The sequence below is a fragment of the Uloborus diversus genome, unplaced genomic scaffold (genome assembly GCF_026930045.1).
Source record: "Uloborus diversus isolate 005 unplaced genomic scaffold, Udiv.v.3.1 scaffold_13, whole genome shotgun sequence".
NCBI classification, from domain to species: domain Eukaryota; kingdom Metazoa; phylum Arthropoda; class Arachnida; order Araneae; family Uloboridae; genus Uloborus; species Uloborus diversus.
Window position 1 is genome coordinate 5,124,417 of NW_026557987.1, and position 18,730 is coordinate 5,143,146.

At 33.6% G+C, this 18,730-nt stretch overlaps 1 protein-coding gene across 2 annotated transcripts in view; it reads right to left on the bottom strand.

The window, feature by feature from the left end:
- Positions 1-18,527, bottom strand: part of LOC129232597 (methyltransferase N6AMT1-like) — a 32,244-nt gene extending 13,717 nt beyond the window's left edge. Inside the window, exons 1-4 of one of the 2 annotated variants that reach the window (XM_054866730.1) lie at positions 18,137-18,527; positions 10,021-10,104; positions 8,089-8,179; positions 5,291-5,374 (exon numbers count right to left, since the gene is read on the bottom strand). In XM_054866730.1, the coding sequence (XP_054722705.1) occupies positions 5,291-5,374; positions 8,089-8,179; positions 10,021-10,104; positions 18,137-18,261 (384 nt within the window). In that variant the 5' untranslated portion in view covers positions 18,262-18,527. Of the gene's footprint in view, positions 1-5,290; positions 5,375-8,088; positions 8,180-10,020; positions 10,105-18,110 lie in introns of both variants that reach the window. The other variant, XM_054866731.1, reaches the window with a different exon arrangement.
- Between the last annotated feature and the right edge of the window lie 203 nt (positions 18,528-18,730).

The following is an 18,730-nucleotide window of genomic DNA, read 5'->3' on the forward strand; positions in this document are numbered from 1 at the left end:
GCTGTCACCGGAACAAAAAGACCTCCGTCTTGAAGTTGCACAGGACCTTCTGGACATCGCCAACGCTGATCCTGGGTTTCTGAACACCGTGATAACTGGAGATGAGTCATGGGTGTACAGGTACGACCCAGAAACAAAAAGACAGTCGTCGCAATGGAAGCATCCCGAGTCTCCAAGACCGAAGAAAGCGCGACAGGTGCGAAGCAAAATCAAGGTGCTGCTGACTGTCTTCTTTGATGTCCGTGGAATTGTGCATCACGAATACGCACCGCAAGGACAAACAGTGACAAAGAAGTACTATCAGGATGTTCTCCGGCGACTCCGTGACGCAGTTCGGCGCAAAAGACCAGACATGTGGACGGCGAAAAACTGGCAACTGCATCACGACAACGCCCCCGCACATTCATCCCACTTGATCCAAAATTTCTTGGCCAAACATGGAATTTCAACCGTTCGCCAACCTCCCTACTCTCCAGACATGGCTCCTTGCAACTTCTGGTTGTTTCACAAATTGAAGACCCCACTGAAAGGATCCCGTTTTGAAAGTAGAGAAGAGATAATGCGGAACGCGACGACGGAGATGAACACCATTCCAAAAGAAGACTTCCAGAGGTGTTTCCGGCAGTGGAAGGATCGGTGGGCTAAGTGTGTGCAAGTACAAGGGGCCTACTTTGAAGGGGATTAGGGTCCCAACCCCGTCCAGTATTCAAAATATTTTTTATAGCCAAAGGTCGGATACTTTTTAGACAGGCCTCGTATCATCAGAAATTAATTCAAATTATTTTTTAGAATTTTCAAATAAGATAAACTCAAATTATGAATAACTTCTTGAATAAATTCTTGATGACATGTGTCATGATTAGAGTTTTCAGCAGTTTGTTTAGAATTGTTTTAGGACACAGAATGAGTTTTTACACTTTGCTATCACAAAAACACTGACTATAATTGTTGTTAAAGGTTAAAATAGTCATATTGGAAGAAAAATAATTAGAATTTATATGACTAGAGAAACTCAAGCAAAGGTCTCAAACAAGTTTAGCTATACAAAAAAAAAAAAAAAAAACTTTGCCAAACAAGTTTTCAGTGGTTGAGTTATAGTCAAATAATAATTTTAAAAAAAGATTAAAATACACAAAATGAGCAAAAATACATATATATTTTAAAACAAATGAAATATTTCAAAACATTTTGGAAAACTGCAACCAAAAGGTTTAATGATTAATATTTATTAAAAAGAAGACTACCATTGAAAACAGCCACTTCCATTGTTTTTTTTCACCTGAAGACAAATGCTGGATAAATAAACTAGCAAAAGAAGTTAGTGTGGGATACACCACATAATCTTTGTTCCCATTTATATTACAAATTTAGATTAAATAAATTCTTCGTAAATTTTTCCAGTCATATATTTATTTTTTTAGTTCCTTTTCTTCACTAGATCTTTGAAAGGTCTGTAAGTTACCATTTTTTCAACAGCTTATTTTACTCTCGGATTGTCAACTCATAAAAGAATCATGAGTGACTATTTCATCTCTCATGACGCTTTTCAGCTTCTATTTTTCATCACATGGTATTATTTCATCTACCAAGAGTTGTAGTTATTTTATAGTGAAAACCAAAATATTTATTTTATGGTTTATTACCATATTTATTTCAAATGACAAACATATTGTCGCTTCAGAGCAACAGTAAGATATCTAATCTCAGAAATAACACTAAGATATTTTACTGTTGCTCTGAGGCGACAATATACGGTGCAACAAAGTGTTTTGAGGATTTGGAAACTTTCGTGCCACAATGGACTTTTTATACGGTTTGCAAGAACAAATTAAATAATTTAGCATGCACATACATTCACCATATTTACACAACCAATCAACAAGACATAGTTGAATGGGAACATCGCATCATGCTAAAAAAGTAAGCAGAGTATATGAGTTAAAATAAAAACTAAGGCTATGTACAATAGGGCGGATCGAAAAAAAATGAAATTTCGAATCTTAATTTGGAATACCCACCAAAAGCTGTGCATGTGTAAGTACAATACACATGAAAATATTATCAAGTTTGAATAACTCCTTGAGGGTCCTACCAAGGCTTGAATTTCTCCAAAAGTAGGAAAAAAGGTCAATTTTCTAAAATTTTTATGAAAATAATAAGGTTAAAATTTTTTGTTCTAATACCATTAAAATGTTTTCTTTTAACACGCTTTTCATGTATCTTCAAAATTATTTATTCTTTGCAGTATTAGGTTCGCATACAAGTTCGTAAAATTTCGTGGAATTTCCAAAAACTGACTTTTTTCAAGCCTTTTTTCACATTGCAATATTTTTCTTTTAAAGTCCATTTTTTTCGCAATGATTTTGCAGAATGCAGTTTTAAATGGAAATGAAATTATACTTTATTATATTAACAGCCCAGCACCTACGACAAGGAGCGTAATTGCTTCAAACTGGACTAGTGGTAAATTGTCGCACCTGTCTAACAATTTACCTATTGTTCCTGCGAAAATTCACATGGACCAGCAGTTTCACCATCAAGTAATGTGAACAGGTAACGCAAAGGCACCCAAGTACGCAAAGGTGCAGTTCGCAGATTAACCATGGGACAGGATTTCCAATTTTATTCTCCATGGTCGCAATTGCACCGTTCTTTTTTCTGGTATTCATGGCCGTGCCATCACAGCCGAAAGCTAAAAGATCCTTAAGGCTTAAACAAATTTTCAGTTCAAAAACCGCATTGCTGTCGCGACATATTTTCCCGTTCCTGAAGTTGGCGTCAGATGACCCCGATAAAGCGAATTGGATTTTTCAACCATGGATTTCTCGCTTATGGTATCCGTCTCCAACCATTTCTTTTTGTCATAGTTTTGTCTTTTCGGTTATCGAAAAATGTACTTTTCAAACCCTTTCACTTCTAGTTTGCAGGTTTTGAAGAGAAATACTTTGTCTGTGACACTTGTGACACTTTTGTCACTGTCTTCGAATTTTATTCCTATCAACAACTTTAGAGCGATAATTATTTGATACAGTACCAAAATCCTGTAATGTTTCTGAAGCAATTGCTGCAGCACATCGCACATCTGTCAGAAATGCCGTACTGGTAGCACTCTTGATAGTGTTGGCGGAGAAAACCTCAATTGTTCCACTTTTGAAGTGACATCAACACCAAAAAATGTTGATGGCTTTGTTGGCGGAGTATAGCCGTTGCAATTTTTTCTTTTTCTGGAAGTGAAACAAAACTTTGCTGTTCCTCATCAGTGTTATTACAGCATCTCGTTATGTAAGTGAAAATCTGAAAAAATTATTGATCCTGTCATTCAACGAAATGCCTATTTTTGCCACCCGGAAAATATTCTCTTAACAGTGATAACTGATGATCGAAGTACATCAGAGAACTGGCTTTGCAAAGATTTTGAAGGCCAGATAAGTGGCTTCTGTTCATGAAGAAATAAGAGAATTCTATAATTCAAGGATTAACTTTAATGCATCAGACTATTCTGATGTTATCAACCGGCAAAAATGAGCAATAACTGCCACCCATCTCCTATTTTAGCTGGCATATCTAATGAAAGTCTTCAACAATAGATTGAAAACACCAACGTCAATTTTGCGTTCGTTTAGTTCTCCTGTCGCCCTCAGGTGGTGGAACGCTGTGCTAATATGGTGACAGAAGCTTCTTTGTGATTAAACAGTCGGCAAGAGATGGCTTCATAACAGCAAAAATCAAATCACAAAGTATCATGTCATCGTTTGAATTTAAAAATGATTTCAAAGAGGTTTCGTGAATTCATGTGACGAACTATTTTCTGTGGCTTTAACTAACTGATACTTTTCAAGTCCCTCATTTTGTGAAATATTGATGCTTATATGGCAGAGCGACTGTGTGTGAGTAAATATACGTTTTGTGTAACCAATGCACTTCTCTTTATGTTATATTAGTAAATACAATTAAATTATTTTGATAGTTTACTTCTAATGTAAAATGAGTAATAAATTTATACTTAATACATGTGGCTCGGCAGATGAAAAAGGTAGAATGGAACTCGAAATGCAGCCACCTGTTTTTAGTGGATGCTGGACAGTTAATGTAATAAAGTTTAACTTCACTTCCGTTTAAAACTGCATTCTGTACAGGCATTGTAAAAAAAACTGGACTTGAAAAGAAGAAATATCGCTATGTGCAAAAAAGCTTTAAAAAAGTCAGTTTTTGGTTAATTTCGCGAAACTTAACGGCTTATGTGCGAACTTAATGGTGCAAAGACTAAATAATTGTGAAGATACAGGAAAAGAGTGTTCAAAGGAAGCATTTTAACCGTAGTATAACAAAAATTTTAAACACTAGTATTTCATAAAATTTTTGGAAAATTGGCCTTTTTTCCTATTTTTGGAGAAATTCAAGAATTGGTAGGACCCTCAAACAGTTGTTCAAACTTCATAATATACATGTGTGTTGTACTTACACATGCACAGCTTTCGGCAAGAATTCCAAATTAAGATTCAAAATTTCATTTTTTTCGATTCACCCTAATGTACAATGTATACCTTGTTAGAACTATGTGTGTCATGACGCTATGTAAACATTTTACGTAGTGTTTTGCAGTAAGTTACTAAAATACCTAGCTTTGCCTTCAATCTTTGAGTTGGACCGCATCATTGCTGCAGTCACTTATCTGGTGTGCTAATTTCTAATTTAGCTACCAGTTTGTTTAGCTCTCTTGGCTCCTTTAAGAGGTCTTCCGCCTCCAGCTCAATTACTTCCAATTCTGGGCTAATGAGTGCTAAAAAGATCGAAACTGCAGTCTTCGTATGGAATAACTGCGCTAGTGGTGTATTTTATTTATCTTACGTAGTGACCTTTCTTCACAACACACAAAAACCATAAAGGGCATTAAATTTTCTTATGTCTTGCATGGAAGATATGTTACTTTTTTGCACATGGGAACATGTGGACCCTTTGTACCAATAGCATACTGGACTAGTAGGAGGGGCAACAAAACTGATTATCTAAAATGATTTTTTTTCTTTGTTGCTTTATTAGTGTTTGGAATAAAGTGCTTGTTTTCAATTCGAATTTTATTTAAGAATTTGAATGAAATATGGATGATAAAAAACAAGGTTGAGTAACGTAGAATGCAATCATCTATTCATTATTTTGTGATTTTGTATCTGGGTGTCTCCCTGAATTATCTTTGTTTTCCTACAAAACCTGGTAGTGGGAAGCCATCCACTTCTTTGGAAGACATATTCAACTGGTTAATCTGGCCTGTCTGAAAATAAAGTACACTCACCTCTTCAGACGGTGAAGGAACATATGGTGGATTGAATATCAGCACATCTACAGCATTTTTCAGACGAGTGCCAAAAGCTTCAACCTGGAATGAGAGAGTTAAATTAAAATGGAATAATAAATCAAACAAATACTAATTTAAAAAAAAACTAATTTGAATTCTGAAATTTTGAATTCAAGTTACGTTTTTGGCTATCACGAGTTTCGGCAGGACCCTCCTCATTGGAGTTATTGTTTCTAAAAACATCTTCTGTCCCTCAAGCCTGCCGCTCCTCCTGGGCAGTTATATGGGCAGTTCTCAAAAGGTAGGAGCAAACACAGACCTCAACTTTGAAGCTTCAACACCAAATAACTTTCATTTTAATCAACTCAAAATTTTTTGAGTTAAACTATAATACTGTATAGAGACAAGAATTGACATAAATTATGGAAAAAATGCTCTTCAAATGCCCTTAAAAAAATATTTTTTTTTTTTTGCTAAAAGGCACAATTTTGGACATACCAAAACGTTAACTGAGCAAATGTACCATTAAAAAAAAATTTTTTTAAATTATTTTCATACATTTCAAAAAAAAAAAAAATTAAAGGTATGAATCTTACACTGAATAACTATTTGTTAATATTTTACACGAATAACAAAAGTAAAGATAGATTACTTACTTTGTAAACGATTTAAAAAAAAATGTAAGTTTGAAATTTGATGTATGTCCAAAAGTTATGATCTTTACAATGGTATTATTTGAGAACTAAGTATATGATGTTTTCGTTTTAAAGGTATTTATCGATCCTCAGAATCAATTTTTAATTGTTTAAAAGTGTTTTCATAAGCTTTTATGCAGTATCTTAGAAGAAAAATGATTTTTCTTAAACATACATGTGAGATGTCCAAATGGTGTTACGATCTTGACGCCGATAATTCTGTCCCTTTATTCATAATTTTTGATGATCCACTGTCTTCTAACCTCAATAAAAAAGGTTATTATAATGTTATCTTCTTTAATCCATTGGTATTTTGCATAATTAATACGTTACACATTGAACAATACATAAATTACAGTAGAAACACGGCTGGTTATGTTCGTAACAAAAGCCATTTTGAGCTAAAATCGCCAAGCAAACCTCCATTAGTGACAACAAAGTATATGATAAGCTAAAGGTTACCAGAGGGGAATTCCAGTTTGACAAATGTAGTTTATCGTCAGCTGCACCAGTTTTGGCGACTTTATCACCTGCGCTAGCAAATTTTTTTATTTTTAATTTTTTAGAGTTAAAAAAAATCGTCTGCAGTTGATTTGTAAACAAATATCAGTTGGTAATTTTCATTCTATCTTGAGATTTGAGAGATAGTAAGCCTTTTGAATTAACAACATGTTTTGAAAAAGTGCTTTTAACAATTTAATTAAGTTCTTTTATGGAATTTGTTTTGTATTTATATGCTTTTTGAAGTCATTATTGATTTTTAATACCTATTTGCAAAAGGATTTATTGCAAAGTTAAATGCTCACACGAGATTATGTCTCCTAGAAGTAGAACAAAAAGTGAGGTTCTGGTAGAAGTACATTCTAAGTTTGGAAAATATCTGCAGAAATGAAAGTTAATAATCCAGAGAAATACAAATGTTATTTAATAAAAGAAGCTACGAGTTTGTATAGTTATTTCCATGAAGCTTTTTTTTACCTCTCATCAACTTCTTCAAAATCATTCCAAAACTTTATTATATGTAAAGAGCAGTATGTATAGCCATTCAAGTACTTCATGAATATCCTCTTTATTAATAAATTTCAAAATTCAAAAAGTAGTAAATAAAATTTTCATTGGAAAAGTTAAAAATCAGATTAACAAGTGTCAAAAATGGTGAAACTTACATAATGATGATGCCCAAAATCCATTACCTACAGGACAACAATGTCCAAAATCTGTTACCTACAGACTGCTGATTTGATTTGCTAATTAACAATTTTTACAAATACCTGCTGTCTTTTCATGTCCATATATTGTGTTCTAGGTATGCATGCTGTAGAATAAAAGCAAAATTGATGTCAAATTTGAAAATTTTTGAAATTGCTCAAAGTTAACTTTTTTGTTCCCACCTTTTGAGAACTGCCCATGTATGTATAGCTGTGCATGTGTGTGCATGCGTGTGTGTGTGTGTGTAGGCATGCGTGCATGCATGTGTAGGCTTGTGTGCGTGTGTGTAGACCTGCGTGAATGTACAAAGGTGTGAGTGTATGCGTGTAAAGGCGGGAGTGTGTGTGTCAGCGTGTGTCAGTGAGTATATGTGTGTAAAGGCGCACACGCATGTGTGTGTGTGAGTGTGTATGAGCGTGCATGTGTGTAGGACATACACGCCACCGGATTCCATGGGACAAAGGTCAAAACCAGAGGAGGTTCTCCTGCAGAGGCCCCTGGCTGAAGAAGGAACTGCAACATCAAGGATGGTCAAATTAAAACAATTAGCAATCGTGATTGCTCAATAAAAATTAGTTGATGCACTTGAGCTCTGTTAACCAAGGCTGGTAAAAACCTCTAGAAAAACAGGAACAGAAAAAAAAAACCCTAGTTCAATGAGATTTTTTACAATTACTCAATCAAATGTGTTGCCTGCATTGAAAATGTTAGCTTCTGCTCCAAGATTATTTTTTCATGACATAAATTTTTATCACTTAAAAAAGATGAATTTATTTTACACTTGTACCAATATCAGGTTTTTAACAAACTAATGTTGAAAAAATCAAAATGCCTCTTAGATTTAACAACTTCACAATTTCTTAAGAAGGCACATAAACAAGAGATACTTGCCAGGTTAGTTTGAATCACATCGACAGAAACATCATTGCTCTGAGTTAAGATTTTGGTGGCATGAACAGCAACAGGATTTATATCTGTACATCTGAAATTTAAAAAGAAAAAAAAAAGAAGCAAATTGAATAAAAGAAGACATGACTAGCTTTATGCTCATTTCTTGATATAAAAATAGAAACATATTGATGACCAAATAAAAAAAAAACTTGTTTCAGACAAATTAGAATTTTTTCAAAGAAAGATTGCAGTCAGGTTTTGATTTATTTATTTATCTTTTCTTAAGTTCTAGGTTTAAAGTTTATTGATCTGTGCTTTCTAAAAGTTATAATTTTGCATAAATGTTAGTCTATTGTTTCAGATTTTTTATTCATACTAAATATGAACCAAAAAAAGCAATGATAAATCATAATTATTTTTTAAATCATACAATAATTAGCCCAAAATAAATTTTTCATAACACAGTAAAGAAATGTCATCAATCGTAATATTAAACAAAAAATATTGTCAAAAAAAAAAAAAAAAAAGGCAAGGGGGAAAAAAAGGAATGAAAGACTGAATAAATACACTTCCATAGCTTTGTTTATTTCCATGCTGAGCCCCTCCCCCCTTCTCCTCCACTCTTTTCTTTTCTTCCAATATGATTTTTTTTAAAAAAATCACTGATGTTACAAAAAAAAAAAAAAAAAGAAAGAAAGAAAGAAAGAAACCTATTCATCTTAAAGCAAACAACATTAAAAAGAAAAATATATTTTAAAAAGAATTCATTCAACTATATTTGCCATAAGGAGTTCTTATGTTAGATATGTTTTGAAGAATAATTATGCAATAAAATAAAAGGGATCCACTTTCACTATCACGATCTAAGGTCCACTTGGCACATAATAAAACAATGGATCATGTGACTTACTACCAATCAATCACAAAGTAAATACATCTAGTGGAAAGCTATGGGAAAATAAAATCAATAACGAATATTGACTGTTCAAGAAGGGAAAAAAAAGGGGTCAAAATCAATTTTGATAAATTTAAAAATGATTACACAAATAAACACCAAAATTTCATTGCTTATTAGGAAAACTACTTTTGGGAGACTGAAAAAAAAGGTAAGTTATTTAATTCATGTAGTAAGTGTTCTCTTGAGAAAGAAATGTTCCCATACTTGGCTAATGATTAAATTCTTTTGGTATTTGGCTCATGGATAAATTTTGCCTCAATTGTCACAAGTGCCTCAATTGTCAACAAAACTTGCTGCATGCACAAACAATTAATTTGGTTTATGCATCAGTTGTTTTAGAAAAAATATCACCTCTTTTTTCAATGTTTTAGTTTTCATGCATGAAGGTTGATAAAAAATTATTTTTAAGTGGCACTGTAGTGTGACAACAGACTATAAAATTTAAAATTGATGGAATTATTTTTGGTTTGACTGTCTCAAAGAAATACTAATAATATGTCACGAAGAAAAAACAAATCTTACAAATTACATCATATCCCAACAAGCAGAATTTCTTTGAGCACTCCTTGACGAAGATTAAAAAACCTAAAAATAGTTTGCACGAAGAACCCACATTAGATTAATCGTAAAATTTAAATCAGGTAATCAGGATCGAGAAATATTTAAAACTAAGATGCTAGAGTTGCTTGTTGAAATGTAAAATTATTTTGCTTGCAAAAATCTGGGTTTTTTTTTTTTTGCCCTAACAAAGAAATTTTCTGGAAACTTCCTCAAGAACCTGCAATGTAGGTCACGGCTTTACACTGTTTCTGCAAAGAGGATTATATCTGAATACTTAATTTTTAAAATTTGTTTCGTGAATCATTTAAATGAATCTATGAGCAACCATTGCTCATTGTATTTCTTAATGTGAAGATGAAGTAATTATCAAAAATAAATAAATAAATAAAAAATAACTAAATAATTTTTCTTACAAGTAACAGATGGGTCCCAAAGCCTTTGCTATGGTAGCAGAAATGACTCCTGAGCCACTCCCAACTTCGAGACAAATGCTTGGCCTGAAAGAAAAGTTGACTGAAATAAATAAAAACACAAAAATAGAGTCGTATACTCCTTATCAAATTATCATTAATATTTAATTGAACATAACTTCAAAGCAGGGTTCCCAATAGAGCGCGAGACCACAAGAATCTCGCACTTTCAAACGAAATCTCGCATAAAAAATATTTTGATGCGAGACATTCTCGCGCCTATAAATATTTAATCAAAGTGCAAGATTCTCGCGAATTATCAGGCCACATAACCACAAAAAGAAAAAAGAAAAAAAAATCCTTTAAATCGGCGATTTCGAAAAGTTCTGACAAATTTTTCAGCCTCTCGCTACAACGTATCTCTTTTCTTCATAACCAGTTTTACCACCAAAACACTTGAAACGAAGGAGAGATTTCTGACCCTATGACCTCTAACCTGTCTTGCCAGTACGCCCATCGATCACTAAGCAATTGTCCAACACGTCAATGGTCACCCACTAGTGGCTAGGGAGATCATTTTAGCAAACGTGCTTTGTGCATGTTTCGCCTGGAAAATATTCTCACTCATCCTTAGCAATGGAAAAGTATCTACTTGCGAGTTCTAATGTTTCAAATAAAAAGAAAATGGAAAATAGTGAGAAAGAAAATGATCAATTAAATATGCCACCGGAAAAAAAGAAAAAGCTTGACAAATATCAACCAAAATGGCAAAGTATATATGATTGGCTGGAAACGGAAGAAAAAAATGGAGTTATCCTTATGTTTTGTAAACTTTGCCGAGCCCACAAGAAGCGTAATCCATTTGCAAAAGGTAAATTCAAAGTATTTTATTTATTAATTTTTTCATCTAATAATTACAGTAAAAGCTCAATTATTTGTCCTGTATTTAAATCCAAAAGAAATCCAAATTTTACCAAAATCCAAAGTAATGATTTAATATTTTATCAGTAAATATTTTATAAGTCGCTCAAAAAAATTATTTTTAAAATAAAAGTTGCAACTATGAACGAAAAAAAAAATTTAACAGTATACCAATGGCCTAAATTTTTTTTCTTATTCTTGGATAAGGAAATGCAAATAACGAGTTATAATATATATTTAAAAAAAAAATTTTTTTATATGAGTACGAAATTTGTACATTACCAAATTTTAATTCAATCATTGAATTTTATTATTATTTGGAAAAATAAAAAAACATTTTGTATTTAAAGCTTAAAACAACTGTTTCAAAGAGAGTCGCCGAATCATCTTGCAGGGATATTTTGCGAATGCTTGAAATATTGCTAAGCTTGATTCTTAGCTTGTTTCCAACACGACGTGAAATTAAAGAGGAGAAATTTGTTCCCATAAGATTTTAAAAAAATGATAGAAGTAGGAATTCAGTTAACTTGAACGAGCTTTTACTGTTCATGTATTGATTGTGAGTTTGTGACATTATTTCTGTTAATTAGTGTATCATGTAAGGGCGGATCCAGTGATTGCTTTTAGTGATATTGTTGTTGGAAGAGAGTGGCGGTGGGGAGGAGAGGGGGCATAAAAGGAACATTCGAAAGAAGATCGGGTGTAAGGGGGGAATTTTTAGAAATTCAAATTTCCAAAATAATATTTTTGACTGTATTTGGTTGATTTTATGAAAGGGGGGGGGGGAGCATGCCTCCGTCACCCTTACTCTGGATCCGCACTTGGTGTCAAGGTAGAAAATAGTGTTAATGTTAAACAATCATCCAAAAACAAAAATTCCTAAAAATATTTTTTATAACTGCATTATCCTTAAAATAACAACGTCCATAAACAAATTTAAAAACTAAATAAATAAAAAAACCGCCAAGAAATATAAAATTCAATAATACGTAGAGTTGTGTTGTATACTTAAATTTCATTTTAAATTTTAATAGTCAACTATGTAGCATCTGAAAAATAAAATTAAGAAAATGAAATTATTTACTTTTTGATATTAAGCTGTCCGCCGAAAGTTAAAATGTCATTAAAATGATAAATATTACAAAAAAATAAATAAATAAATAAGTTCTCTGACAACCTGTGTACTAAATTTTATAGCTGTAAATTTGGTAGTTTACTCGTAATTTGAATTTCTTCGATACACTAACAGAAACTTTTTGTAATAAATAGATATAAATCCGAATATTCGTTTATTTTTATTCAAATTACTTTTGTTTCAGAGGGTTGTACTTCGTATAAAACAACTTCTCTGGATCGCCATAAAATGTGTAAAGAACATTTGCAAACCATTGAGGCAGAATCCTGCAAAAAAGATATGCAAGTAGCTACGGTAAATTTAAACAACAGAAATAAATCATTTTTAATTTCTTGTTTAAAAAGCGCGCTGTTCGTTGCAGTCAATGAATTGTCAAATTCGCTGTTTGGTAATCTTCAACAGTTCATAAAACTCCAAGGATGTGATGTTAAAAATTCCAAAATAAGATATGAACACAGTGATTCTGTGAATGAACTTCATTCATGCATTGCTGAGGTGATTGAGGATAATCTTTTGGAAGAAGTGAAACAAGTGGGTGTTTGCTCATTTATTTGTGATGAAACGTGCGATTTGGCCAATGAAAAACATCTCGGCATTAACATTAGATATGTAACGAATGGAAAAGTAAAATGCAAATTTTTGGAAAATATTTCTATCCAGGATGGTAAAGCTGATACATTAATGTTTTCTATTCAAGAAATGTTGGATAAAAAAGGAATCAACATTTCAAAAATGGTTGCGTTGGGCTGCGATGGTGCGCGAGTTATGTTGGGAAAAAATGCAGGCTTGATTGCTCGTTTGAAAGAGGTAAATCCCTGTATAATTGCAATACATTGTACAGCTCACAGACTGGCTCTTGTTACGCAGGATGCTGTCAAAAATTTACAGAGCATTCGTTCTTATAGCGATACAGTCAGAGCAATATTCGCATACTTCAATGCTTCAGCTGTCCGATCAGCAAAGTTAGCAGCTGTTCAAAAATTAGTAAGTGAAACGGTAGTGAAATATGTAACATTTCACTCTATTCGCTGGTTGTCGCTACATAAAGCTGTAGAAGTTCTATATAAAACTTTGGACTCGCTCATGGTCTATTTGGACTCGCAAACGGAGAGAAATGACCCAACAGCACCTGGACTATTGAGATCCGTAAGACATATTAGGTTTGTGTACATAACACACATTTTGAACGATATACTACCAATACTTACTAATCTTTCGAAAGCATTTCAATCAGATTCAGCAGATTTATCTATTGTCATGCCCAAAATTCATGCTGCAGGAATACACTTAGAAAATTTAAAACACAGTCCAGGCGTGAATGAAAAGCGATTCATTCACAATATTATCGTAAATGAAGAAAATGATAGGGAAGAAATGGAAGGTGCTAGCGAAGGTTATTACTCAACGATTAATAAAAAGATAATTTCAGCTTCCTCACTGGATCAGCTCACTGCCACTAAAATATCATTAATAAATTCAATTAAAGAAAGTATGGATAGAAGATTCCCAGAAGAATCTATGAATATTATTCAAAACTTTAGCGCCTTTGACCCTTTTTTATTAAAATCTGCTAACAATGAAGAGATGAAAGCAAAAGTGCTATCGTTAGGAAACCATTTTGTTACTTACGTAAATTGCGAAAAACTGATTGAAGAATATGAAGATGTTTCTGTTATGCTGAAGCATAGTTACAAAGATTTAAACCTAAGTGAAGTGGCAGAACTGTTTCCGCGAAAATACAAAAATACATACCCGAACACATCAACATTAATGGAAATTTATTTGGTGATACCCATAAGTTCAGCCTCTGTTGAGAGATCCTTTAGTACCCAAAATAGAATCAAAAATAAGTTTCGAAATAGACTTGCTCCAAAAACGCTCAGCAATTTAATACGCATATCTGATGCAGGTGTAGACTTGGAGAACTTTCCGTATGATGTAGCTGCCACTAAATTTAATGAACGCAAAAATAGGCGGTGCTAAAGCCTTACTATGTAAATGTGGAACTTTGTAATTTTTATGGAATAAAAAATTCTTTAAATAAATTTTCTCACTCAGTTTTTTCAAATCTCACTCAACTTTTAGCAAGTGGCGAGATTCGCCCACCCATTTTCCCGTCCCTATTGGGAACCCTGCTTCAAAGCATCAATTAATAAGACCATAATAACTATCATGTGTGACATAGTTTTATTTAAATTACTTTTTAAATTTTAATGCTTCAATTTGAAAAAATACTTTTAAAAAAATTTTTATGCAGGCAAAATCGGTAATTTATCTAATTAAATAAATAATTATTATAGTGATAATAAAAATTATAAAAAATTAGATCAGAGATTTCCAAACTGAGTGCCGCAGGAAGAGCTGAGGGGTGCCACGAACGGATCATAGTAACAATAATACATATATAAAACCAGAATAGGATGCTGTGAGAAAATGCTAATTCTTCAAAGGGTGCCACAAATCATTAAAGTTTGGGAACCCCACGTTAGCTGGGTCGGTACTAGGCACTGATGTTCAGAAGGGGTCAGGGGATCCGTACCCCTTACTCAAGAAAAGAACGTGTCTTGTGAAAGCAAGGTTATTTCAACAAAAAGAAAAGCAAATTATGTTGGGGGGAAAATCTCAATTCTTCCAAAAAGAAATTTTTATTTATTTATTTTTTCAAACAGATGCAGCTTATTGCTTAGCAAATGAAGTTCCCCTCTCTTTCTCCCCACCCCTCTTTTTTTTTTCTTCCTAGTCTGCCTGAAAAGAAGGGTCTTCAAAAAGTTTCTCTCCTTCACTCGCGTCCCCTGCAAGAAATTTAAAATAACTTTTACTTGTTCGGTTGGAGTAATGATGGAAACTGATGTCCTAAAGAGGCATTTATTTAGGCGTTTTCAGACATCAATTTCAAAACATTTATGGAGGAGGGTCCCCGAACCAACACCCCTTCACTAAGACACTAAGGTTACTACCAAAAATAGTCTGAAATTGCGCCTTTAAGGTTTCAATTTTGAAAAGTTTTGGAGGAACCCTGAAACCTCTCCTTTCCTCTTAAAGTCTTCAAAGATGACCTGAAATTGCGTTTTACCTTTCGGAGAGGAGGATTCTTGAATTCTTCCTTTCCAAAGAAGCCTAATTCTGGGGAAAATGTTTGAATTGCTTTTGAAATAACCTTAAAATAAAAAAAAATAACAGTTACGACAATCAGGTTATTTCGTCCAACACCTCATATTTCTCACCACCCCTCACCCCATTTTTATTGAGCAATCACGATTGCTTATTGTTCTCACTTGACTGTTTTGGTGTGCTATCATTTTATTTTCCCACCGCCACCCTCCGCACCATCACCGTCGACCAGCTCCTCACAATGCTGCTCCTATAGCGAAAGCAGTCTCAAGGTTGGAACCATATACTACACACACGCACATACATACACAACTACACACACACGCACACATACACCTACACACATATACACACTTACACCTATACACATACACACACGCACACATACAGACACCTACACATACACAAAAACATGCACACACACATACACACAACTACCCACACACTTATGCCAGCACACAGACACACATGCCTACACACACATACACATACCCTCTACACACAAACACACATACCTTGCCTACACAAACACACACGCGCATTCATACACACACACACGCTCGTGATTGCGAAAAACATAATTTGAATTCAAGATGCCAAAAATTCAAATAGTTATAATTTTTTCTTTTTTCTAGTCTGTCTAAAAATAGGAAAGTCTTCAAAACGTTACACTTTGCAAGCCCCCACCACCCTCTAAAATCTATTAAAGAGCTTCTCTAACCTTGTTTTCAGGGCTTCAGTGTCAAAATTTTTTCAGGGGACAATACCAAACGCCTTGCTTTCTGAAAGCATCAAGAATCGTTTAAGAATGCTTTTAATGGAGCTTCAATTTTGAAAAATGACTGAACCCCTATAACGTTACCAAATATGGTTCACAGTCACTGTTTTAAAATTCAATTGCGAAAAAATTTCAGATGGAGGGTACGACTGCTCCCGTATGAAATCTGAAAGTGAAAAAAGCTTTAAAAAAATTTAAGGTGCAGAGTGTTTAAATCCCTGCACCTATCATTGAATATCTCTTTAAAACTTTGTTTTTAGGACTTTAATTTCAAAATAGTTTTCGGGGAGAGCCCTTCAATCGCCCTGCCCATAACATCAATGAAGTTATTCCGAAGCTGCGTTTTTAGAACTTTAATTTCCAAAAGTTGAGCAGAGAGGTGATGGATTTCACTCTATTTAAAAAAAAAATCAATCAGGAGCAACTTCAAAAAGCCCCATTCCATTCATCACACTAACGTCAACAAATATAGCCTATAATGGCGTTTTAAAGATTTCAATTTCTAATATGTCCGCAGAAGGACCCAAATTTTTCCTCCCCATAGCATCACCAAAAACCATCTAAAATATGTTCTTAGGGCTATAGTTCCAAAAAAATTTCCGGGAGAGAACCCCCAGACCTCCCTCCACCCCTACTCTCCAAAAGCGAGAATTTTTTAAGAGTGCCCTCCTAACACTATTTTTTGTTTGCGCTAATGGGTGACAGTATGAAGTGCTTGCTTCACCTCGAAAAAAGAAGATCACGGCACTGTTGCTCCCCGCCACTCAAAAAAATTGAAATTACAAAAAAAGTGGGGGTGGGGGGCTAATCTTGGTTATATGGGCCCCGTCTAAAATAAAAACATATACACCACTGTCTTAAGTTATTCTTTTCAGCATCTTAAAACAACAGTGACCGGCATAACTTTCACAAGGATATGAAATAAAATCACGATAAATAACATACAAGACTAGAAAATATATTTTGTCATGACTTTAAAAAAAAATTCTTTGTAATTTGATTTTTTTTTTCAATTGAAAAGAAAAATAGAGCTGTCAAGTTTGGGACCAAGTGTCTGTTTTTTTGTGAAATGTCTTAATTTGACATAACAAATGCAACACAAACATATAGTGGAGGAGGGGGAACGGAAGGGTAATGTAATCCTATGGATAGTTACGGGCCTAGCTGATTTTTCGTAGGGAGGTGCAAAATGTATAGATCCGGGCCTGAGATCTAGGTTTTTGGTTCTCATAGATTTAACATTTTTAGATTATTCAATTATACTATCCTGGGATTAAAACAACAAGATTAACAAATTTTTGTTTTTAATTTTTTCCCCATCTGTTTTACAAAAGTTTCATTACAGTAACTTACTTATTCTTTTTTTCAGCTAAAATTAAACAGAAAAAAAAATCACATTCCAAGACCATGCTGGTTTTTGTATGAAGAGAAAAAAAAAACTTTCTTTGAATACATCTAAAAAACTCATTTTTGAAAATACTGCCATTTATCTGCTCAAGGCATATGCCAGTATAGATAGATCAGTTAACCTCAAGAACATGGTCAATAACATTTGGAATGTATCTTAATAAATTTGCACATTAAGGTAAATGAAACATTCTGCTCAGTAAAAAAGTAATTCCCAAATTCTGCATTCAGGTTAAGCACTTTTGCATAAATTATGGTTTGTTAGCTGCGAGGGGGAGAGCAAAGTTCAAGTCTGGGAATAGAGTGATCTAAGATAAGCATCCAAAGAAAGCCCAGGCTTACAAAAAAAAACTGATTTCAAGTATGATGCTGTCTAAAGGGAAATTCATTACAATTTTTCCAGAAAAAATATTCATTGCTATAAAAGTGTAAGTGAAAATTTTAAAATCATTGGCAGCTGGGGTTGACAAGCAAATAAAAATACAATGAACAGCAATGAGCACAGTTGTTACTTTCAAATATGAGAAGTCAGGGCTTAATTTCTAATAAAAAGGGATGTGTAGCAGCCCAATAGTCTTCACAACTGATTTTCTTAAGTAAATAGTCTTATTTCGTCTAATATGTCGAAATTCTCATTGAATTGAAAAGAAATGCAGAAGCTGAGCTCCCATGCAAATTAAGACCTGGTGAGCATTTCAACATAAAGTTAATGATTACCGCACAGTTTTCAAAAATACGTACATTGTAAAATATGCAAAGTACAAAACCTTAGTTTATTTATGAAATCTAAATCTTTTTCTAAAGCGTCAATCATTATGAATGTGTCTTCAGCAGGCTCATAAACATCCAAAAAAATGTTTTTCGGCAAAGAACTATAGTCTGCAGTTTCCATTTTTCTCAAACTAAGTTGGACTCGGTCTACGGGTTGAAATAAGTTATTTTCTTGTGCATAGACTTTTCAATAATCAAGCAAAACTCAATAACAACCTCTCAACTTCTCGTAGTTATCTTCGCGTTTAAATCTGATGAGATAAAAATTGACCGAGAACACAACTGCTAGGGAAACCATATTGATAGCATAGAATTTGATTTTACTACAAAACGCAAAACTTTTTCAGCACTATAAAACAACAAATATGAAACATGAAAGAGTGCACAAAAAACGAAGTGACTCCGCTGCCGGCTGCCCGGACTCGAAAAATATAAACATTTCTTATGCTGCCGGCCGGTGATGTCATCTTATTCCTATACCCCCTATTTGCCGCTCAAGAATGGGATCGTCCAGCGTCCAACGTGCAACGTGGGTAATGGTCAGGTATGTTCTTTTGTTTTAACGCATTAATTGCTTATCTTTAATTATG